This window comes from Aquila chrysaetos, chromosome 6 (assembly GCF_900496995.4).
Source record: "Aquila chrysaetos chrysaetos chromosome 6, bAquChr1.4, whole genome shotgun sequence".
In the NCBI taxonomy this organism is placed as follows: Eukaryota; Metazoa; Chordata; class Aves; order Accipitriformes; family Accipitridae; genus Aquila; species Aquila chrysaetos.
Genome location: NC_044009.1, coordinates 8,767,936 through 8,791,836, shown reverse-complemented (window position 1 = coordinate 8,791,836; position 23,901 = coordinate 8,767,936). Strand labels below are relative to the sequence as shown.

The following is a 23,901-nucleotide window of genomic DNA, read 5'->3' as shown; positions in this document are numbered from 1 at the left end:
CCTTATTAGCCCTTTTTCGTAGGCGTAAAGGATTCTTCGTCTCATAAGACACCACATGACCTAAGAGGATGTCCAAAGCTGTTCCTGCTAGAAGTAGGAATGAAAGGCAGGCTCTAATATGACAGCTTTAATTTCCATCCATTAATTACAGACACGAAGAACATTACAATCACTGTTTTACAGTTTGCAAACTTGAATGTAAAAAGAGACTGTGCATTTCATTTCTTCTTACCCTTTGCTCGCTCTGTCCCATTACTATGTTTCCCTGCAGAAATACATCATTGATCTTGCATACAACACGGCCCAGGAGTTTGTTTTGGATGGAAAGCATAAAGAAGCGATACCTGCAGCTTTGCAGGCACTGCGTTTCAGTACTGAAGTGTACGGCTCAAGTTCTGTGCAATTGGTGCCTGCTTATCTCCTCTTGGCTGAAGCCTCCACCGGTAAGTATTGTCTAAATAGTAACACTGGCAAGGGCAAGACCTCCCTTGGGTCAGGTTTCTGGTTTCTTTTTACCATTTATCAGGGAAGGACCAGCTCTTCGTTTCAACGTTGTGCCATGTCTCTGCCCTGCCTCAAGGGCATTTCAGAGAGATTTGAGAAGTCACACACGCCCCCCTTTTCTGCGTGGGTCTGGGGAAAAAGAATCGCTCATCGGTGATGAGAGATCAATGAAAGCAAATGAAATGTTTTCTCCATCTCCACCGATTCCCACAAGAGAAGCAGTATGAAGATCCATTCTTTACCTCTGTGGCTTCATATGACTCTCAAAAGCATTAAATTCCCAAGGGTGGTTGGTTGCGCTCTTATCTCAGGGAACCAGCAAACATTTCCGAGGCCATTGCATCAGAGGAATGCCTCAGTTCATTCACAAAAGCGCACTCTGCCTGAAGCAGAGCTTTTTCTCATTGACTGTATGCTTTATAAAAACTGTCAAATTAGGACTCTGCATGTGGAGAACTGCTCTCCTCAGCTGCAGACGTAAAGGACTGAAAAATCATTGTAAATCATTGCCTTTACTGGAGTACACACAGTGCTCTGCTGGCAGAATTGAGCTATCTCAAGGATTGTCGTAAATAGTGTGGCAAGAGAAGGGAAAAAAAATCCTATGAGTAATTCTAGTGTGATAATACACGAGTCATTAGTGGCTGCCTGTAGCTAACCTGTTTTGAACACGTGTTTCAGAGATACTGAATGCAATAGACAGTTTCTGGCTTCTCTTGTAGCTCTAGACATTCAGCCTGTCTGTAAATTAGATTTCGAACACCTGCTTGACTAAGGAGCACTTGGGAGAGAAGTGAGGAATCCACAGGCTGGGTCTCCGTATCAAACTACTGCAAAGGGATAGCAGGCAGTATTGTCTAAATTTCTAAATAAAAAAATGGTCTTTATCCTGCTTATTTCTACGTGTCATTTCAGGTGTTGGCCATCTTCTGCAGGCATCTAAGTATCTCTCCCAAGCCCAGTGGATTGTCCTCAGAACTCCAGACTGCAGCATTGCTGTGCAGTGTAAATTACATCGTAGTCTGGGGCTTTTCTGTGCCGCTGAAGGAAACTTTGAACAGGCTTTATATCACCTGGCAAATGACGTAAGCCAACTCAAATACAGAAACACTTCAATTTTTCTTCCTTCTCTGACACTTACAGATCGATACGAAAACCCCAGCAGACAGATTTGTAATCCTGATTTGAGGTACCGAGGATACATGTTATGAACACCTGAACTGTCTAGGTCTAAGACACCTGTGTATCCATGTGTTAGCCAAAGTTGTGTTTTACCAGTTATCCTTATTCCCTTGAAGTGACGCATACCTTGTCTTTACTGCATCTGCTTATAAATTTATCTGTCAGCTTGGTTACAGTCCTGAGATAAACAGACATTTCTATCCCAAATTGGTGTAGTTGCCTTTTATTCAACAGATAAGTTACTTTATATTTTGGCTGTCATTTTACTCCATACTTTTCTGTTAGACATCAGTTCTCTGTCAGCCGTTATTTAGTGAATGCCTTATTTAACTCTTTAAATGTCTGGTTCAATAGCGTTTTCCCCGATTCAATCTGTTTAGCCACAAGAGCAGTTTGTCAGATTTGAAGTGGTTATTGCCAGCTGTGTTCCTGAGGATGCTTTGCCCGTCATTTGATCCCCCAAAGGCAGATGAACTCCGCGACATCCTATTTATGTCCCACATAGACTAAATTTATCCAGTGCAGAGTGATGTATGCCCACCACTGTTGAATTTGATAGTAGCTTTGTGTGGGTGTAAATGATGACATACAGTTGAGGAGAATTAGATCCTTTCTATTATAATATATACAGCCCTGTCTTTGCTTAGTCTGTAAACCTTTCAGGAGATTCCCTGCTGTGCAATTGGTTTTTTAGGTACCTTAAATCTGATGCCTGAAAGGGCGTCAGGTAATAGGTTTTTTGCTATTAGCAAGTCACTGGTCTACGTCAGAGCAGCCCAAGACCTGCCTGAACTTTGGCTGCGTGTCTGAGATCTGCTGAGAGTCACACGCCGGCTCAGAATAGCTGGAATGCTCCACTGCCTTCCCACTCCCCTGGCTTTGGCTGGGGCCTCGGGGGGAGAAACAGGCGCCACGGGCAGGACTGGAGAGCTGAAAAGTGGCAGCAGGTTGTGCTTTTGAAGACATGAAACATACAGGTTGCACAGTGAGAGGAGGAGATGTGGGAAACCTACCCCATGCTTCAGTGGGGTAACACGCTGTGATAAGGGTTCCACTGCCCCAGTGAGCAGGGGATTTAGGGGCAATTGCATTCCTCTGCATAAAACACCAAATACAGCTTTTTTAGGACCACATTTTACAGTCATAATCAGGTATAACTAAAGCTGTAGTTACATAGGAAAAAAAGAAGGGAATACTTGCAATATTATTAATCCATAATGAAAAATTTCCCAGGTTTGATATGAGCATTAAACTTTTTTTTTTAAATCTTGGTTTCAGATTTACCTTGCTAGTTCTACGTTTGGACTAAAATCTATTGAGACCTCTGGAGGGTATTTCCACATGGCTAATGTTTTCTTTCGCCAGAACAAAATGGACATAGCAAACTCACTCTATGCTGAGGTTGGTAAAACCAATGGCCATCCTCTCTATATTTCTCAGGTTTTTTTCTGTGCTCTTTCCAATGTTTTTCCCGCTTCTGACTGCCTTTAATATGATGGCGATCATATCAAGTGCCAGCATTGCCTTTTAGGATCAATCTCAGAAACCCTTTTCATACTTAAATATTTCTCTGAGTTAAGACCAGGAGAGAAATTCTGTACTCGGTTACAAATTGTTATTCAAGTTGTCTTCAACTTGGGCAGCCAAACCTTGTTAAAAAAATAGCTTTGCTACCAAATACCCTGTGCCAGAGGTTAAAGAGAGTCCCACAAGTAGAGAGGGTTGCCAAGGAGTTTCCATGGCCAGGGAAGAGTTGCTGAGCAGCAGTGGGATACAAACGAGCCATGGAAAATTGATGCTGAGCATCAATGAAAAGTCACCCTGATAAAAGACTGTCAGAACAGAACGATCAAGCAAGGGAGGTAACAATTACCTAATCCCTCCAATAACTGAAAAAATGAGCTTTCATTTGTTTAGCTTGATTTTCTGTTGAAAGGAGGCTTTGTGGCAGAGCTGCAGTCTGCCTCCATTCCCCTTGCAAACTTCAACCAAATCTGCTTTTGGTTAACAATTTAGTTAGATTTGTTGAATTTTGATGAAAATTAATAGTCAGATAGAGAAGTGAGCTTCCAACTAGGGCCGCCACTGGGAGAGGAGCGGTCAGATCTCTACGTAAAACATCCAGCTTGGCAGCAGTCAGCTCACAAACCAGCAGGCACTCCGGTTATTGTGGTAGGGACGTGCATTGCAGGGCACATTGTTTATAGAACAACTAGTTGCTAAATCCCATGTATTCATACAAGTGAAATAATTCATTTGCTTCCTGATAGGTAACCGATATCTGGCATGCCTTTCTTCTGAAGTCAGTTCACGCACAGGAGCAAATTCTCAAGTCACAACCGGAAATGTCTCCATTCACGGAGGACAAGGAAGTCAGCAGAGATCGTATGAGTAAGCACCACTATTGCGCAGAATCATTTGGAAGACGGGGTTTTAAAGAATCCATACATCCTACGGTTCATGTTTACAGCATTGGGTTTTGCGTGGCATTTCCATAGACCAAATTTAGTTGGAATCGCAGGTATTTCTGACGTTCATGCTCAGCGGATCGCACTGGATGAAACAAACGGGGCCGCTTTAGGAATGAGGGTGTTCAAGTGGAAACACAGCTTTGCCCTTTTTGATTACGTGCTCCTTTTCACAGCGCCCTTGGCAGTGACTTTAACACTATAATATTTTGCCTTTCAGGATTCAATTCCACTTCAACGTTCTCATTTCTCTGCAGCTTCTTTGTCTCCATTTAATTATGTGAAAGTGACATTTCATCTCACTTAGGCAGGTTTACAACTCTATCTTCTGAAGCAGTAGGATACAGTGGAATAGCATATACTGATAATTGGATGTATTAATCTGGAGAATACTCTCGGGAGAGAAGCTGAGGAATCTCTCATTGGGACATAAAGGTGCATAAAGCATTAGGAAATAGGCTCGTGTGCATGGTACTACCCTATGCTGCCCTGAAGGCAGACTGGACTCTGGTCCTTGTCTTCTTTCTACCATCTCTGCTAATGAGAATATTGTCGGAGAAGAGAAACATTTCTGTAAATGCCATTACCTGGCATCGTCTCCACCAGCAGTTGCTGCAGTAGGAACCACACCAAGACAGGGCTGCATGATACCATCTTCAGTTATGACAGGAGTATGAAAGTTGCCCTTTTCATGCAGCTGTTATGACTCCACATCCCTACTAAAGGCTAATCAACACAATTACTGACTGGATGAAAAGATATCTGTTAATGGGTATGGAATTTGCATGGAGCTGGGATACCGCGTTGATGCTTGTAGTAGAAATGCTTTGATGTCTAGAAGAGATAATTGGACAGTTTTGAATATATTATCTTGCATGCATGCATACATCCAACAAGATTATTTCATTCTTGGTGCAGCTGAAGCCCAGCAAGCAGAAGCAATCCGAGTACTGAATGCAGTGTTAGATGTCAGAGAACAGGCACCAAAGCAACGACCTGGGGAAACTGCCAGAGTTTTGCATGCTCTTGCCATGCTTTATTACCTGATCACGGACTTAGCAAAGGTAGGTTTTGTCCAGTGAAAGGGTCCAGGAGAGTTGCCTAAATCTGTTTCAGTGCTCACCCCATCCCGTGAGGCCAGTTGCCTCTGTTCACCTGGCACCTCTCCTGAATCCGCAACAGCCTCGCAGCACTGGATGAGCAAGGACAAAGCTGCCTCAGTAGCTCTGCAGCTCGCAATCTGCGCTCTGTCAAGGCAAATAAAGACCCCTGGATCTGTTTTGGTCTCTGCCAGGCTGTCCACAGTGGATCCTGTAGTTATCCACGTTTTCTGGGCTCATCCTTTATCTGGGATACGCTGGCAGTGGAGCTGCCTGTCACAAGCTGTATTTAGACATGGCGTCAGATGTTACGCAGTGAGCAAGATGTGGGCCTCGCACGTGTCTCTCTGTGAGCCAGACTCCCTGTAATGACCATGATGTTAATGTAGATTCACTCTATTGGGGCCTGTAATTCAGTTTTGAATTTGCACCCCTGTATTTTTAAGGCTAAAAATTTCAGATGAGACTGCTAACTTCAGAGCGCCCCATTCTCTGCCTTAAAAATCATTGATTTTGAGGAAGTGCTGAGCAGTAGCCATCTGGAAATCAGGCCTCTTTGTCTGGGCTAAGTGCTCAAAAGCCCGAGTTTCTTCTGCCTGTGTTTTGGAGGGTGAAAATACAGATTACTAATGGTCTCTTCATTGGATCAGAGAAAGCCATAATGATGTGAGTCAGTGTTTGGAAGACACAAAGAAACAAATTCAAATTAGAAAAAAAGCAAAGCTTTATAATTGTGAGAATGTCTAATCCCTGGAAGAGCTACCAAGGGAAATGAGGGATTTAGTTCAGACTGAGTCAATACAGCTGGTTTGTTTTTCCTGAAATAGCTTTGGGAATGTTCAGATGAGCTGCTGTATTAGACGGGAGGCAATGATCTCCAGCGCGGGGGGCTGGGGTTAGTAATCTCTTGTCTGCACCAATGGATCTTGAACACGATACCTGGCAGCTTTACTCTCTCCTGTAAAGCAGCTTGTACAGGTCACCCTCTGAAGCAGGCAGCTGAGTGGCTGCAGCCTGGATCTGCTCGGGTGCAGCTATTCCAGTGAGCCTCTGCAGGTATTTTAACTACCCCTTGAGAAAAGGTAACTTCCTGACAATTAGTTGGTCTTTTCTGTTTCATTCTAGGCTCGTGAGGTGGGGATGAAAGCCTTTGAGCTGTTAACACAACTGTCCCAACAAGAGTCTCTAGAAGCCATCGGTCGTTTGTTAAAGTTGATTAACTCCAAGCCTTCCTACACAACATAAAGAACTCTTTCTACCAGAGCCAGGTGTTTGGCTAGGTTATCTGTTTAATTAGGTTGCTGAAAACAAAAAGCGTTACAAGCCGTAGGTCCTTCCCGCTGCTGCCATCTTTCCAGATGTGTTCCTTTCTGTCTCAAGGTGTTTGAAAATTAAACGTTTTGGTATACTGAGTTAATTTTGATGTGCTGCTCAACCTCTGTAGCCTGTTACAGAATAACAGCGTGAGGGTGGGAAACAAAAGCACAACCAACACATGATGCATAAGTCCTTATCTAATGATTTATGAATAAGCAAACAGCCTCTTACGTCCTCACATTGTCTGTCCAGAAGCTAAGACCAGCTGAGGTGTGTTTGTTACTTGTTTCCTCTATTTGCCTTTCAGTTTGATGAGGGAGATACCAGGGAGGGATACAGGAGGGGCATGGAGAAGGTCTTCACTGTGTACCTAACTTGGGTGGTTGTTGTCTCCTCCTCAGGACCTGGTTGGGCTCGATCAGGTGCCGCACCTCCCTGCAGTGCCCCTCCATCTCCAAATCTGTTCTCTCTGCAGAGCTTTAGAGGAGTCTTGTAGCTCTGGGCACCGAGGGACTCATTTGTTCCACTTACGGAAGAACTTGCATCCAGGAGGGACCGCGAGAACAGCATGAGGGACTAGAGGCAGTCTGGGGGGAAAGGATTAAAAGGCCAGCTAGCTCCAGTCAGAGCTTCCAACCCAAAGGAGATGTGGTTTCCTCACAGCTGAGAGCTCGCCAGCACGTAGGCATCCCGCTAACTCTGATGCCAACCTCAAGAGGAGGAAGTCCCTTGTGTCACCATGCGCTTCTGTCCGTGGACCTCCACCGAGCGCACCCCCCAACCTGCAGCTCTCACGGGCTTCTGCCCTGGAGAGCAAAGACTGGCAGGGCAGAGGGTACACGTGACCCTCGGTGTGAAGGTAAAGGGACGTTGGAGAAGGGCTAGAGGAGACCCTGGGAGAGCGACACAGGACACAGTCAGTGCGGTGAGCTCTGTTCAGAGGCCACAGCATGTGACAGCCTCGCACATCTGGGAAAGAGGTTAAGGGAAACTTGCCCTGCTGCTAAAGTCTGAATTCAGCTGAGCTTTAAGCCTATGATTAAGTCTCATTTACTTCAGGAGGATTTATGAGTGCATTTAATTGCCTTGCTGAATTGGGATGGAGTCAAGTACGCTTTTTAAATGCTTTGTCAAGCTGGGACCTGAGCAATTAGAAGGGATTGATGCTGCTGGTAAAGGGAAAGCCTCCACTTCAGCCAATGTTCCATTGCAGGGGGTGGGATAGCGCTCGTGGGGGTGCACGAGGGGCCCCATGGCAGACAGGCTTGGGGGACGGGTGGGAGACCTCCCGGTACTCCAAGGGGAGATGCTGGCGGAGATGTCCACCCTCACTGGGTCTCTCCATGGCTGAAGCGACCACCTCCCTGGGATGGGGGATGCTGGGAGCCGGGGCCGGAGGGACTGCGCCTGCTGGCACAGTGCCTTGGGGCACGGAGGATTTGGGTCACCGTGGGGATTTGGAGCTGCGGGGTCGATCGTGGCGGTAATCCCTCGGGATACTCCTCAGCCAGGCTTGAGCCTGTGTGATGTGCCAGGCTGGCGGCTTGGTGTCACTGCTCCTGGCTGTTTAGTGCCATAAAAGATGGCGTCAAAATTAACTTTGCGTAGGGCTGAGCATCTCCGGGAGCGGGGCTGGGCGAGGGCTGGGAGTGGAGACGTTAGCCCGGGCAAAGAGAAGAGCCCCGGGCAAATAAAGAACATTTTTGGGAGCTTTAGAAAGATTTTTACAAGAGCTGTTTCCTATGACACGACACGCTGCAACAGCCGTTTCCAGCACCTGCCCTTCAGGGCAAAGAGACATTTCAATAAATAGAAAAAAAGCCCGAAGTGACCAAGATCAGCATTTCTTTGCCCGAAAGTGTTCAGACTTGCAGCTCTTGGCACCTCGTCAGTTCAAGGAGAAAGAGAAAGAAAATCAGCCAAGAAGCGGCAACCTCCCTCCCTGCCTTGCTCTGGTGCTGGCAGCAAGAGGCAGGAGCTGCCTCCCAAAGCAGACGATCTTCACAGTCCCACGGGCAGAGCCGGGGGTGGCAGGCAGGTTTGGGGTCCGGCGAGGGGACAGAGGAGGTCAAGGCTCCAGCCTTGGCACCAGCTCCAGGGCAGTGGGTCCGAGGTGGAGCTGCTCAGGGCAATTAAAACCCAGTCCTACACCCCGGGGGGCAGTGGTTTACAACCAGAAGTTGTTCCCGTGGAGGGAAATCTTGGCAGGGACATGCGCTCACCAGCCAAGCCAGGGAGACCCACCGAGCTGTGCTTGCGCAAGCCCCACGGCCACCAGCATGCCTGCAGGCACCACATGCCGCCTGTTCGGCCACATCTTGCTCCATGGACGGCTCCAGTCTGGAGCAAGGAGTTTCAGAGGGAGCAGGGCTGCTCCTGTCCCAGCAAACTCCAAATTTAGGAAAGCTAGTGCAAGCCACATCCACCCAAAACCAGCGCTCTGAACCAGCTGCCGAGGCAGAGGGGAGCGAATTTCCCATTGCAGCTTTCGCTCTTCCCAGCCCTGCCGGGGGGGGTTAAAAGGGAGCCGAGTTTAAACACAAACGCAGCCGGGAGGATGAGGAGGATGCAGTGACGGAGGAAGGCTGCGATGCTCCATCCCAGGACCAAGCACAACCCCCCCACCCCACCCTCAAAGCAAAGAGGAAAGCCTGGCGAAGCCAAAATAAAGGCACAGGACACGGCCGGCCGGGTCGCTGCATCCATTCTCATTTATTGCGAGCACACCACCACCGCACACCTTCCTCTTGGCACTTAGTTGTCTGTAGTTGTTTTAAAAAAACAAAACAAAAAAAAAAACCCCAAAACCCCACCACACACATTCCTCAGGCGCCATGCTGCGCAGAGATGCGACAAGTTTATCAAAGGGTATTTTTTTATATATATATATATATATATATATACTTTTTTCCCCCACCTTTATTTTTTTGCAAGTGTGGTCACTTCCAAAAGAGAGAAATAAATTAAAAAAAAAAGTACTATTTAAAAAAACCTGCCTGTGGCTTTGGGAATGTGCCAGTAGCTCCCCCAGCAGCTGCCCGCAGGGAGAGGGGAGGCTTTATTTATTTTCCTTTTTCCTTTCTTTTCACTTTTGTTTGAAACGGACAGTATTTCTCTTCTTTATTTTTTTTTTTTTTCTTTTCTTCTTTAATATACTACAGCCTGGAATTCAGTGCAATAGATACAACTACAGTGCAGGTAATGAACTATACAAAAGTCATCCTAACCATGTACAAGCTTTATCTTAGTCGCTATAGAAACTATACCTTTGCATCTGTACCTTTTTGTATACATTATACAGTGTGAATATACTCCGAGAATATTTACAGTACTTTGCTTGTCAAATCAGAAACGCTATAACTTAAATGTCTACTATTAACAACCATTGAACAAAAATATATATAATATAAATATCTTCCAGTCTATACACAGAGCAGGAAATGGATGTATCCGCGTGATGGTGGATTTTGGTGAGTCTGGGATTTGGGGCGGGGGGTAGCGATGGAGAGGGGGGTGTTGCTGTAGGGTGTGGCTGCCGGCGCTTCACCGTCAGGCAAATATTGCCGAGATTAAACCAAAAAAAAGAGAGAAAGAGAGAGAGAGAGAGAGAGACACACCCCCTCTCCCCTTGTCCCCTCCCAGCTGAAATTCGGGCGAAGGGAGACGAAAAGCCGCTGGCGGAGACGACGCTCCGCAACCGGCGACAGGCCATCGACCTCTCCAGCCGCTCGGGTCCGGACCGCTCCATCCTCAGCGCTCCCCCGATGCAGGGAAACCGCCCGCCCGCGAACCCACCAGGGGCTTCAAATCAAATTCAACTGTTTTCAAAAATAACTCGTTGGGTTTGGGTTTTTTTCCTTTTAAAAAAATCGTTGGTTTAGATTTAGTCAATTTGATTTTTCTATGATTAGAACATTAAAAAAAAAAAAAAGCTTCCTTTAAAAGTTTTCCTTTAAAAACTTCCGCTACGTGATTTCTCATTAAATAACCTATCGCGTCATTAAAAAAAGGGAGCCGCCCTCCCGCTGGCGGAGGCCGCGTGGTTGGTTTTTAAACCATCTATTGGCTTTGAAATCCTGGACGCGAAACCAGCTAATAAAATAATAATAAAAAAAAAATCGTTTCTAGCAGAAAAAAAATAAAATAAAAATAAAAATAATAAAATAGGTCAGTCTGTCCCCGATAAACCAGTGGGGGAGTCTGGAAAAGGGGTGTATGCACAAGAGCCGGACCCCCTGCTCCCTCCTTCCTGGTTTCTGTACAAAGCGTTTTTAAAAAATTCCACCCCAGAGAACTCAGGAGAGAAGGTGGGCGGCCAGGAGGAGCCGCCGGCAGGTTACACCTGGGAGTCGGCACCCAAGCTGTGAAACTCATCCGGGGTTTTGTCGCTCTGGCTCGCTCCCCCCTGACGGAAACCAGAGGCAATTTCGTCGAAGGTCCGACCCTTCGTCTCTGGCACCTTGAAGTAGGTGAAGATGAAGAAGAGGACTAGCAGCACTGTGAAGATGATGAAGACGTAGGAGCCGCAGAGTTGCTGGGAAGGAGAAAGGAGGAAGGGGTAAGCGTGCGGATGGAGACGCTGCTCCATCGCCACGGCCCCGAGTGGAGCAACAGACCGAGGCTGAAGGACCATCCAGCGACCGTCCGGCCCGTATCTGCTGCCATGGCCCAAGGCCTGGGTCTTCCTTCCCTTTCAGAGTATCTCCAGTCGGAAGGGACCCACCAGGATCATTGAGTCTGACTCCCCGCTCCCTCCCAAGATCCTGGCCCCATCCCTCTTCCCTAGAAGCCAGTCCAGGCTTCGGGGCTCCAGAGAAGGCGCAAACCCAACGGGTGCAAGGTGAGGCTCGTGCCCCCAACCCGGTCCCCACCGCCAGCTTTGGGAGAGGATTACCGCGATGTACTGGAAGCCCATGCCCACGATGAAGTTCGAGGTCCAGTTGGACAGCCCTGCCACAGCGAAGGCAGCGGGACGAGGGCCTTGGCTGAACAGTTCCGCCACGATAAACCAAGGTATGGGGCCTGGACCGATCTCAAAGAAGGCCACGAACCCGAAGATGGCCACAATGCTGAGGTAGGACATCCAGGGCATTTGGTCCTAGTCCAGGGGAGAGAGAGAAGGTCGGTTCGGTGAAGGGGGACAAAGCATCTGGCCACCCCAGATGATGAGACTCAAACACACGTGGTGCTGGCTTCGCAAATGTGAAGTTTCTCCAGACTGGAGACTGGATTTCGGGGACCTCGAGAGAGGCAGCGGGGACCACTCAGCCATCACTTCTAGGAGGACAAGTCCTTCCTCCTCCCCAGCGAGACCTCCTCCTCCAAGCCACCACAGCAAGGGGCAGCATGCAGGACCTCGTCCCAGCCCACCCGTCCCCTCAACGCCCATCGCTCACCAGCAGCGTCAGGGCAATGGTCATGAGCACTGCACACCCTGCCATCCCCGCCAGGCCGATGAGGTGGAGGGTCCTGCGTCCGGCTCGTTCCACCACAAACAGCTGTTGGATGAAGACACGCATCCATCAGCACCTCCCCAGCCTGGAGGAAACCCCCCTTCTCTCCACCTTCCCCAGTGAGAGCTTGGTGGGCCAAAACTCACCGAAACAACTGTGAAAGCCGTATTCACCACGCCAGAGCCAATGGTGGCGTAGACAGGCTGCTCCACACCTGACTTCTCAAAGATGCTGGTGGAGTAGTAGAAGACCTACAAAGGGCAGGGATGTGGCGTGAGGAAAGGAGTCAGGTCGTGGAGCCAGCGCGACCCAAGTTCTGGGTGAAACAAGCTGACCCACGGCATCCAGGTCCCCCCCAACACTCACTGCATTGATCCCTGAGAGTTGCTGGGACAGCTGCAGGACGATGGCGATGAGAATGGGCTGGCGATACATGGGGGAACGGAAGAGCTCCATTATGGTGACTTTCTTCTCCCTCATCATTTGCCGGCTCTCTTCCTTCATCTCCTGGAGGTCACTGCTGACGTCCGTCGTGCCCCGCAGCTTCTTGAGGACTATGGGGAAGAAATGGAGTCAGGAGCAGCTGAGGACCCTCCTGCGTGGTGGAACAAGCTCGGAGACAGGGGTCACTCACCACTCTTGGCTTTGTTCTCCTCGTTGCGGTTGATGAGGAGGAAGCGGGGGCTCTCAGGGGCAAAGGGCAGGATGATGCACTGCAGCAGGGCAGGGACGAAGATGAACCCCAGGAGCAGCGGCCAGAGTGAGTCGTTTCCCATGATCAAGTCCAAACCGAACACCTGCAGATGAGAGGGGTTGGGCCACCCTTTCCCAGCTCAAGTTGGACCCAACTCTGCTGCTCACGGGTGCACTACAGGCTTGGACACCCATCGGAGGGAGGCGGAGAGCTGTGCTTCTTCCAGGTGGGCAACAGACATCCTGTCATGACGCCACCCATCCCAAAGCTTAAGATCTCATGGCATTCCTGCTCCTGCTGAGCTCCAGGTCCATCCCTCCAGCCCCAGCTCCATCTGAAGGGCCATGCAGATACACAGCACAGGCAATGCTCTGTGCTGCTGCACTAAACCCCATCCCCTGCAGACCCTGATGAACATCAATATCAAAGATGGAGGAACGCCCCTCCCACCCTGCGCCAGTTCTCCGGCACTTACTTGCGCGATGAGGATGCCCAAGACGATGCCAAGCTGGTGGAAGGTCCCCAACGCGCCCCGGAGTGCAGTGGGCGACACCTCACCCACATACATGGGCACGAAACCGGTGGTGAGGCCGGAGTAGAGGCCGATGATGAAGCGACCAAGGATGAGCATCTCGAAGGAGAAAGCCATCTTGGAGAAGCCCATGAGGACGGCAGACACGAAGGCGAGAATGTTGGACATCAGCATGGAGTTGCGCCTAGGGAGGGAAGGGAGGAGGGTGAGGAGGACCATGGGTGCCAGAGAGGCTGAAGGAGTGTCAAGAGAAGCCAAACACCAGCTCTGGGCAGGAGGGAGGTGTCCCTGGGATGCTGGGGTGGGGAGAGGCTGCACAACCCCCTGCATTGAGGTCCACCACGCTCGGTGCTCACCGTCCGAAGCGATTGACAAAGAGCCCCACAGAAAAGGATCCGATCATGCCTCCGACAGAGAAGATGGCAACGGAGAGGGACCAGAGCGTGGTGAGGGTGGCGGGGCTGATGGGCTCCTCATATCGGTACAGCCAGGTACGGTTGTAGAAGTCCTCAATCACCTGCAAAAGAGCGGGGAGAAATGAAGCCACAGGTTAAAACCATCCCCATTTCATCTGTGCCACCAGTGTTATGAATTGCCTGGCCTCAGCCCGGCTACCTACAGACCCTTGGCCGGTGAGCGCGGCTCACAAGACAATGCATCACTGAGCCGGGAGCCGCCCAGCCGGTGGCTCGGCTCCAACCCAAGGGAGGAAACCTGATGGGATGCGCAGGGGAAATGCAGCCAGACGGGTTCTCGTCTCGCCCTGCCGAGAGAGGCTCGGCATTGCCAAAATAACTCTTTCGCCTCACCAGGCGGCCACAGGGAGGTCACACTCCTCCCTGGGGCACGGGAGGCAGGGAGGGATGCTTCCATCACCGGAGGAGAAGCAACACGGTGGGGGGAGATGGCAGAGATGCTGGAGGAAGGTGAGGAAGACAGCAGGGTCATCTGGGCAGCTGGAGGTGGACGAGATCAATTCCCATCCCCCTGGACGCTCCCTTGAATTTAATTTCTAGGGGTTTTTTTCTGCAATACTTCCACAATGCCATACTTCTGCTATAATTCTGTAATACTGCAATGCTTCTGCTATGCTAACATCCAAGACAGGTGCTTGTTTTTAATTACCGTCTTTGCAGAACACCCTTTTTATATATTTTTTTTTAAAATGTATTTTTAAAGCCAGCCCACTGCTGAAAGCTTCAAGTAAGTTATTTAAGGGTCACCCATACCCAAAACAAAAAAGCAAAGGGCTCGATAACATGCCCGACCAACCCTGGCTGGAAGGAGCAGAGATTTCGTGCAAGCAGGGGAAGCTGCTGCTGGACATCGAGTGGCTCAAAGACCTCCCTACTTCAAAGGGTTTTGGATGCACACAGCTCCCGATTATACGTTCACACAATGCTGCTTCGTTTTCTAGTTTTCCCATCGCTTCAAGCACAAATGAGAGCCCCTGGCAGAGGCAGCACAAGAAATACAGCCTGTGCTTCACTATAAATTTCAATAATGTGACTTTTTTTTTTAAAGTTGTTCCTTTTACAAAGCCTCTAAACCATTAGGATTTCAATATCTAAGTGATTTCATTTGCCTCCCGCTTCACCTGGAAGTTTTGACACCTTGGGGGCTTTTTCCCCTTATCCTAACATCACCAAAATAAATAATTGATATTATTATTTGGAGAACCCAGGACTGGCTCAGGCTCTCGGTGGGGGTATGCAGGTCTCTGCAGACACTCCACCAAACCTTGCGGTGCTCTAGATTCCTCCCCACTTTCCCGAAAGCCTCGATCTCTCTCCCCCTGAAGCAGAAAAAAATTAATCCAAGCAACAGCAGATGCCCCAATGCTGGCTGAGCTATGCCGGGCTGTGCTTTGGCTTATCAAGAAATAATGCCCAAATACCCCCCCTCCCAGCCCCCTTTCCTCCTGCAAAAAAGAATGGATGGAAAAACCCACCATGAGCCCATTGTTGGGAGAAGAGGAGATGAAAAATTATGAGTTTAAAGTGAGAAGCGTGAAAAAAATTAATTGCATTTCCCAAAAGTTGGGCTTTTTTTCTCCCTCCCTCGCCCTCATTTCATTTCAGCTGAGTGCTTCCTACCAGCCCTCACCCAGTTTCAGGCCGTCCCCTCCACACATCACATCTGCAAGCACCCCACAAACACCAAGCTGCTGTTTCAGCAGCGGGCAGGACTATATTAAGAGGACCACAAAACCGGCGCTCAGCCCTCTACCTGAGAAAGGAGCCTTTCTGCAAGGCCACCGGCCATGGGGAGCTGCTGCCAGCAAACACTGCTGCGCTTGCACTGCTGAAGCCAGGGGAGTGATGCACCCCAGTCCTGCACCCCCATCCATACCCACCCCAATTCTGCGCCCCGATGCATCCCAATGTATCCCCATCCTGCACCCTGATGCATCCCAATCCCAATCCTTTACCCCAATGCACCCCAAATGCATCCCCGTCCTGCACCCTGATGCACCCCAATCCTGCGCCCCAATGCACCCCAATGCATCCCAACCCCAATCCTTTGCCCCAGTGCAGCCCAATGCATCCCCATCCGGCACCCCGATACATCCCAATCCCAATCCTGTGCCCCAATGCATCCTGATGTATCCCCATCCTGCACACTGATCCGTCCCAGTCCCAGTCCTTTGCCCTGATGTATCCCCATCCTGCACCCCAATGCATCCTCATCATGTATCCCAACCTCCATCCTGTGCCACAATTTAACCCCATCCTGCACCCCAGTTTATCCCAAAGCATCCTCATCCTGCACCCCAACGCGTCCCCATCCCAATCCTGCACACCAGTGCGTCCCCACCCTTAAAGGTGGGATCAACCCCCGTGCCCAGAGCATCCTGCTACCCAGGACAACACTCATCCTGCCTCCCCTCGTGCTCCTGATACAGAGCACCCCAAATCCTTTCCCCCTTCAGTTCTGCACCCCAAACACAACGTACTTACTGGGTGACTGGCCCCTAAAATACACAGCCCATCCCTGGCCTGAGCCTCAAGGGTTTAATCCTAAAATGCACGAGGGAAACAGAGGCAACACCCATCAGGGTGGGATCTGGCTTTCCGGGGGGGGTCTGTAGGAACCGGAGCTCAATCCCAAGGGAAGACCCCAGCTCAGGCGTGATCCCCGCCCATGTCACCCCGAGCAGCGTCTCCTGGGTCAGGAGAAGATGGAGAAAAGTCCTTCAGCTGCAGGGAAACGACGCGCGTCCTCGGGATGCAGGGGCCGGGCTCTGACACAAGGTGGTAATTACAGAGCGCTTGTTCCCCGCGGTGCCAGAGCTTGGGGAAAAACGAGGGCAGATGCCAGAAAGCAGCTCCTCAGCATGCTTCCAGGGATTTCCCAGCTCACCGCCGTTTCAAATGCTGCTCCCGTTGCTCGTCTCCAGAGGAGGATGCTCACCACTGGCCCAGCACGAACATCGCCAGCGCGAATCGGTCCAGGATTTTTTAGCAGGGTGACACTTTTGGCAGACGGATGCATGCACTGTGGCCATGGGCGCAAGCACCAAGGGTGCTGGGCAGGAGTCGCACCCTCCAGCCACGTGAAATTCTGCTTGGGCCACTCACCGTGATTAAATACAATTTAATGCAATACCTCAAATAAAGGCAATTTGCGTCTTTTTTGCTCTTTTCACACTGATGGGGTCTGGGAAGTTTTTGTACAGGGTCTTCTCTCCCACAAGGAGTTTTTTCAGCGCTTGAGGCGAGATTTTGCAGCCCGCTCGCTGGTAATGGTGTTAATACTCTTGTGGCATGAATCCTGCCTTGGTGTTTTTAATTATTTGGGATGGTGCACCAGAGACTGTGATGATGCTCGGGAACAGGCTCTGCTCTCGCACAGCAGCAGGTGGACCCCAGGTTGTCCTTCAACACCTTACCCTGGCAATTGAGCTTTACCCAGGGCACATTGCAAGCACCACATGGGATTTCTGAGCTAACATTTCCAAGCCTTTAACACCTCAAAAAACCATGTAATTTGGAGAAAGTCAAGTTTTTCAAGGCTCCCACGTACCTACCAGTCGCTGGAGGGTCCTGGCACTATGCTAGGGAAAGGAGCAAGCACCTCCTGCTCTCCATCCCCCTTCGCACGCAGCCTGCCCCAGCCGAGCCTCTGTCCTCCCGGGGATGTCCTGGCCCTGACGCTCTGGGATGCAAAGCTCCCATCGGAGCAGTCATTCTCCCGCTTCGAGATGACTCAGACCCTAATTAACTCCCAGACCTTCGCTAAAAGCCAAGGTTAAAAGTTACGCCGGTCCCACCGGGAAAGCATCCTGCACACGTTCCTGGGATTTTTCCCAGCAAAAACGCTAAGCGAGGAGGAAACTAATTCTCCTGGGAAGGTGGGAGCTAAATAACTCCCTCACAAATCCCATTACAGGCAGTAAGCTGCCTAGCGGGATGTACTATTTTAGCCGGGCTGGCAGTGGATGCCGGTTTGTTTTCGGGCACGGGGGAGGGGTGGGGTGGAATTTTGCTACGGCAAGGTTGCTCAGCGCACGCTCACCTTTTGCGGGGCGTTGATGACACCAGTGTTGTAGCCAAATTGCAAGGAACCCAGCACCGCTCCTCCCACGGCGAGCATCAGGCGAGCCGTCATCTGCAGGAAAAGGGGGAAGAAAACAAAAAAGAGGGGTTAAACTCAGGGTCCCAGCTATGCCCCCCTCCCATCAGAGAGGTCCCCCAGCGCTTCTCCCCGGGAAGCTGCAAGAGGAGGAGGGATGCTCTTAAGGTTGTGAGCACAAATATGCTGGATAAAAGAGAAAACTTGATTTTTTTATGGCATCCACGTGGGCTAAGGGAAAAAAACAACTAAAAAAACACTGGTTTGGGCTTAAAAAAAAAAAAAAAAATTGTTTGGGGACTCAAGGAATCTTTAGCCTCCAGAGTGGGGCAGGAGGTTTTATCTGGGCTCTCAGGATCCCCTCTGAGGGCTCCACATGACACCCAGGCAGCATGCCAGCACGAGATGCTTTTGGGGACACTGCGGTGACGCCGCTGGCCGGTCGAGCATCGTCCCAGCATCAGCGCGAGGATGCCCCAGACACCCGCTACTAACAAAGTTTTTGCACTGGAGCCTAATTAACAGTCGCTAAGCAAAATCCCGGCTATTTGGCAAACCCTTCGCCCGCCTCCTCTTCCTCCCGCTTCAGCCAGAGTGACAATCGGAGCCTTGTTTGGGAGCAGGGTCAGGGCAGGCCAGTGCTCAGGCCACCTTCGTTAACAGCCCAATTATCCCAGGCAGGAGATTTTCCCGGCACTCAACTCCGAGAACCAGGATCCGACATTCCCAGTTAATCAGCTTTGGGAAGATCCACGTGAAATTTATAAGCCCCTTAATGTCGGGGGCTGGGCTCTCTCTGGTTATCCTGGGTACCAGTGTATCACCCCAACCCAGAGATGCTCCCCCAGCATCTCGGATTAATGTTCCCAAGGGATTGGTGCCAGTCAGACCCCACCTAAATGCAACCCCTAAATGAAGAGGGCTAATTGCAAAGCAGACTCAAAAAAGAAGATATTTTCTTATTTAAGAAGCAATTTCTTTTTCTTTTTTTAATAAATAATATAAATAAATATAACTAAGTGCTGCTCGCTGACCTCGCCTCTCCGGCCAAGCCACCTCCCCTCTGCATTAAAGTTTGCAGGGAAAAAGCAACAGGGAATAAAGCCAGCCCCGTTAATGAAGCTCATTAATTAGGCTTGGCCCCAACGCAACTAATCAGGGAAGTTTTGGCACTTGGTTGTGTTTGGTGCTTCTGAATAAACCCACCCTGAGAAGAAAATGCCCCGCCTGGGAGGGCAACAACAGGCTGGAAAGTTGCTGGCATCCCAGAAAAACAAGGTAAAAGCCTCCAAAAATTCCAAAATCCTAACTCCGACCTCATCTATCCGCCCATCGCTCCACAAAACTGTGACGGGTTACACCAGGAGCGCCGAAAGCAACCTGTGCTGGAACAAATGTTGTCAAAAAAAATGGTTTCTTTTTGGGTTTGGGGGGATTTTCTTTTTGTTTTGGGGTGTTTACAGGGTTTGGGGTGATTTTTTTTCTTTGCTTTTTGGGGGCCATCCCTTGTTTTTTGGGGATTTTTACTTTTCATCTCTAAAGGCAGGCTCGCTCACCCCAGGAAAGCTGACGGGCGAACCCCCATGTACAGTAAGCGCCCGGTGAGTCACAGCTACACCGTGCCGCAGGGATGGGGATGCATCATACCGGCATGAACTTTGCTCCGGGAAGGTGGCAGGTAGCAACACCTCTTCTCTCCAACACCAGAACACCAGTCACTACCCCGCAAAGGATTAAATAATAAAAGTTTTTTGCTAGAGGTTAAAACTGCAAAAGTAAAAGAAAAACTTAAATTTTTAACCTTTACCAAAAAACTCTTTATATTTCTATTAAACTCCAGCAGCTTGAAGAGGCAAAGGGACAGAGTTGGTAGGAAGGCTGCCGGCGTTTTTGGAGGCTCTGCCCAGGCAGGGTCACTGTGAGTCAGCTCCTCCCGCTCGCTTTGGGCTTCCCGGTTCCAAACACGCTGCCCAGCCCGATCTGGGAGCCTTTCGGCTTTAACCTCGCCATTAAAGGAGAGGCTTAAGATGGAGAGTTAGGGGAGGAAAAAAAAAAAAATAAAATTGATTTTTAAGGGCAGCCTTGCATGGGAAACTCCTGCAAAATCACAGACAGGGTTTGGTTTTGTGTTGGGTTTTTTTGGTTTGGGGGTTTTGTTTTTTTGGTTTTTTTTAACTGCTTGCAGAAAACAGCAGCTTTATTTGGAGTTTAGGAAAAAAACAAAACCACCATACCTCCCCTTCTTTCTTTTGTGCAATAAACTTACTTACTGCCTGGACTCATCCAACACTTGTGGTTTGTTCCCTACTAACTCCTATACCTTAGAGGAAGGTGAGCGCAGTGCTTCTAATTTTAATAAGTTCAGATTTTTTTTTTTTTTTTCTGCTTCCTTCATTGCTCAAACGCAGAAGCCAGGACATTCGGAGGAGACAGACCCATGGGGTGACAGCAGCCCCCCCAAACCTGCAACAGGCTGCCTTTGGCTTTAGAAGTCATTTTTTTACCCTTTTTTTCTTTTTTTTTTTTTTTTTCTCCTCCGGCACGGAAGGATATCAGGATGCTGCCGGCTTCATGGAACAAGGAAATTAATAATCCCTTTAAAAATAATAACAATAAAAAAGTGTCCCAGGAGGGAATTCCAGGAAAATGCACATTTAAAAGGAGCCCATAAAAATTAGCTATGAGGCTTTAACAAGCATCCCGGAGGCTGATTGCAAGAGGTCCCATCCTGGGACAGATGCAGGGGGTGACTGCGGGGAGGGGGTGCAGCCTTGCAGCATCTTGCACACTCGCTTGCACGCTTGTGCACACTCACCAGAGTGAAGATAACTGGACCCGGCCGTTGCCCGGGATAACACGGCTGCATGCTGGCTCCCAGCCCAGGAAAAACTTACGCACCCACTAAGGGCTGGGTAAAACCTGCTCCTAAAGCCACGGTATGTGCCACAGCGCCAGCATTTACCAATGGGGGGGTTTGTTGCAGCCACAGAAGAGAGGAAGCACCAGCACCGTGGGGATCAGCCAAGATTTTGGGGGATTATCAGCATGGGAGAAAACTCATGGTGAGGGGAAGCGGAGTCAGAGCAGCATTATTTTTTATTATTATTTATTTATTTTCCTTAAAGGTCAGCTGGGGATGGCGACACGATCCTTCCGAGTTTTGTAACCACAAGAGCGTCTGCGACAAGCCCGGGAGATGTTTTTGCATGCAAAGAGCTGGAGCAGCCCAGCTCCGTGGGCAGAAAAGCATGTCCCACTTTAATAATATTAAATATTAAATTTAAGGGCAGAGGGGTGAGCTTGTCCCCCACCTCCCAGCACCCCCAGCATCCCTACTGCTGGCTGCTTCAATAAAAATCCCTTTTTTCCTTGCAAAATACACTCTGGATCTAAGCATTGCCCACGAGAGCCCAGCAAATTGTTCCTGCAATTAATTACCTTAAAAAAACCAAAACATTTCTAGCCCAAATTTATCTAATGGAGTGGTTAGCAAGATGGAAAAGCAGAGGGAGCGCATCTCCAGCTCCATTTCGGTAGCTGGGAGTTAAGCCTGGCCGGCAGCGCATCAGATTTCTTCGTTACGAGAGCAAATTTCTTTTTAATTCCTTCCCCCATCGACGCACTGCCGGTAGTCACGTTCCCGGCTCCCAGCCCCAAACCCACACCTTGCCCCCCAAAAAAAAAACAAAAAACAAAACCAGTGCTGGGGTAGAGCCAGTTTTACATAAAAGCATAAAAAATATAATATATATTTATAAATTTAAATTTATAAAAACCCTAGTATTCCCAGTGCTCCAAAACTGGGGGGAAAAAACAAGGAGTTGTTTGCTGGGGAGAAAAATAAGAGGAGTTGTTCCCGTAACATCTTTAATTAGAATAAAATTATTATTTTTGTTTTTAATTATGCGTTGCCCGGTGCTTTGCACCGCCACAGAGTCAATTTTTTATTATTTCCTTCCCTGGAAAAAAAAAAAAAAAAAAAAAAAAAAAAAAACACAAAAAAAAACACAAAAACAAAAAACCCACCCTACATACTTGAATATGTCCCAAAATGCTCCCAGGAGGGAATATTTTGGGAGGCAGCATCCCCAGGCAAGGCCGGGACAAGCAAAGCCTGGGGTCTAACGTTAACGACCCCACGGCAATTAACTCACCTTCCTCATTTAGGGCCTGACGTCGCATCGCTTTAACCCACCTCTAATATTATAAATCAGTTTATTTGAGGGGGGTTGTGGCACTCGGAGGACTTGGCTGCTGCCACCTGAGTTTATGTTATTTAATAACTCAGTTGGGGGGGGCGGTATAAACTGATAGGAATTGGGTCAAAACAGTGCAAAGAGCTCACGCCATGATGGGAGCCGGCCGTACCCCAGCATCGCCGGGGGGGGGGGGTCCCGGGGTGTCCCCTCCAGTGTCACCCCGGCCCTGCAGCCCTCAAAAGCAAACTCGGCACTTTTAGGGCCTTGTTGCCTCTTCCTCACCCCCAAAATGGGGCCAAAAGTGCTTTTTTTGGCTCTTTCCTTTGCATTTTCTCACCTCAGAAGGGTTGGGTTGGGTTGGTTTCCCCCCCCCCCCCCAAAAAAAAACTCTTTCCCAGACGCACTACGAAGCGCTGGGGCTGCGGGGTGGGTTCTTCAGGAGCGTTTTTCCTCGTTTCCTGAGGTAAAAATTTTTTAGAAAAATGTTTTGCGTGGCGGCACCCCGGCGCGGGCACCCACGCGTGTCGGCAGCGCGGTGCGGGCTTCCCCCAGCGGCGCCGGACAGCTGGAGGAGGCCAAACACAGCCCGGTTACCTTCCCCCCCACCTCACCTCACCTCACCCGGATCGCCCGCGGACGATCGTTTCTTTCTCCGGTTGTGTAACGCGTGGGGGGAGCAGAGGGGGGGCGGAGGCGGGGAAGTGGAGGGGGGGGGACGTCAGGTTTCCCCGGCGCGGCGTGCTCACCTTGCTGCCGGTCTCCATGGCGGCCCCGGGGTGGCGGCGGGGCGGCGGGGCTGGCGGCGGCGGCGGGCCGGGGCCGGGGGGGGGCGGCGGAGCGGCGCGCGGCGGAGCAGAGCGGTGGCGCGCGGCCGCGGCGGGGGCATTGAAGCGGCTTAAGAGAGCGGGCGAGCAGGGGCGCGCGACGGCGCGGGGCGGCGGAGCCCATTGGGCGGCGCGGGGGAGGGGCGGGGCCAGGCGGGAGGGAGAGAGGGAGAGAGGGAGGGAGGGAGGGAGGGGGAGGGGGAGGGGGGGGCGGAGGGGCGGGGAGGGGGCGGGGCGCCGAGGGGCGTGCGCGGGGGTGTGGGGGGGGCGCGCGGGGGGCGGGAAAGGGGGGTAGGGCGGGGAGCGCGTGTGGGTCTGCACGCGGGCGCGGGGCGGGGGGGGGGGGGGGCACGTGCCTGGGGGGGGCACGTGCGTGAGCGTGCAAGCGCGGGCGGGCCCGCGCGTGCACGCGTGTGAGTGTGCAAGTGCGTGTGCACTCGCGTGCGCGCTTGTGAGCGGGCAAGTGTGGGGGGGTATGCCTGGGGGGGTGCGCGCGTGAGCGTGCAAGTGTGCGTGTGCCTGTGTTTGAACACGTGTGAGTGTGCAAGTGCGGGGGTGTACGCCTGTGGGTGTGTGCGCGCGTGAGCGTGCAAGTGTGTGCGCATATGAGTGTGCAAGTCCGCATGCGCCTGTGTGTGCACACGTGTGAGCGTGCAAGTGTGTGCGCATATGAGTGTGCAAGTGTGGGGGTGTACGCCTGTGGGTGTGTGCACGTGTGACCGTGCAAGTCTGTGTGCACATGAGTGCGCAAGCGTGTGCGTGCCTGTACGTGTGTGCGCCTCGGTGCGTGCATGTGAGTGTGCAAGTGTGTGTCCTTGTATGTTTGTGTGTGCTTGTGTGTGTCCTCACATGCGTGTGTGTGCCTGTACACACATGTGCGCTTGTGCAAGCCCTTCGCTGCAAGCCCCGGTGAGCCGTGTGTACGTGTGCGTGTGTCTGCACGCACCTGTGTGTCTTTCTGTGCACATGCATGCACACATGTGTGTCCGCACCTGTACGCGTGTGCATGTGTGCAATGCATCGGGGTGCGTGTGCATCTGTGCAGACGAATGC

The 23,901-nt window shown here is 50.6% G+C and overlaps 2 protein-coding genes across 2 annotated transcripts; one reads left to right on the top strand and one right to left on the bottom strand.

The window, feature by feature from the left end:
- Positions 1 to 271: 271 nt before the first annotated feature.
- ZMYND12 (zinc finger MYND-type containing 12) lies at positions 272 to 6,671 on the top strand. The gene is made up of 5 exons (XM_041124469.1): positions 272 to 443; positions 2,965 to 3,087; positions 3,957 to 4,077; positions 5,073 to 5,218; positions 6,380 to 6,671. The coding sequence occupies exons 1-5, from the start codon at positions 321 to 323 to the stop codon at positions 6,497 to 6,499; spliced, it is 633 nt and encodes a 210-aa protein (XP_040980403.1). The 5' UTR covers positions 272 to 320; the 3' UTR covers positions 6,500 to 6,671.
- A 2,588-nt stretch (positions 6,672 to 9,259) lies between these two features.
- SLC2A1 (solute carrier family 2 member 1) lies at positions 9,260 to 22,898 on the bottom strand. The gene is made up of 10 exons (XM_030016549.2): positions 22,771 to 22,898; positions 17,769 to 17,861; positions 13,607 to 13,767; positions 13,194 to 13,434; positions 12,659 to 12,821; positions 12,391 to 12,578; positions 12,171 to 12,275; positions 11,968 to 12,069; positions 11,466 to 11,669; positions 9,260 to 11,105 (listed from the first exon to the last, which is right to left on the bottom strand). The coding sequence occupies exons 1-10, from the start codon at positions 22,786 to 22,788 to the stop codon at positions 10,908 to 10,910; spliced, it is 1,473 nt and encodes a 490-aa protein (XP_029872409.1). The 5' UTR covers positions 22,789 to 22,898; the 3' UTR covers positions 9,260 to 10,907.
- Positions 22,899 to 23,901: the final 1,003 nt, after the last annotated feature.

Bases quoted from the DNA above. Each gene is read 5' to 3' on its own strand.
- ZMYND12 (XM_041124469.1), top strand. From the start codon at position 321: ATGGAAAGCATAAAGAAGCGATACCTGCAGCTTTGCAGGCACTGCGTT. The intron at 3,088-3,956 runs GTTGGTAAAACC...GCTTCCTGATAG, and splicing joins CAAACTCACTCTATGCTGAG to GTAACCGATATCTGGCATGC. The intron at 5,219-6,379 runs GTAGGTTTTGTC...GTTTCATTCTAG, and splicing joins TGATCACGGACTTAGCAAAG to GCTCGTGAGGTGGGGATGAA.
- SLC2A1 (XM_030016549.2), bottom strand. The intron at 12,579-12,658 runs GTGAGTGACCCC...TCTTCCCCATAG, and splicing joins GGAGAACAAAGCCAAGAGTG to TCCTCAAGAAGCTGCGGGGC. The intron at 12,276-12,390 runs GTGAGTGTTGGG...TGCCCTTTGTAG, and splicing joins AACTCTCAGGGATCAATGCA to GTCTTCTACTACTCCACCAG.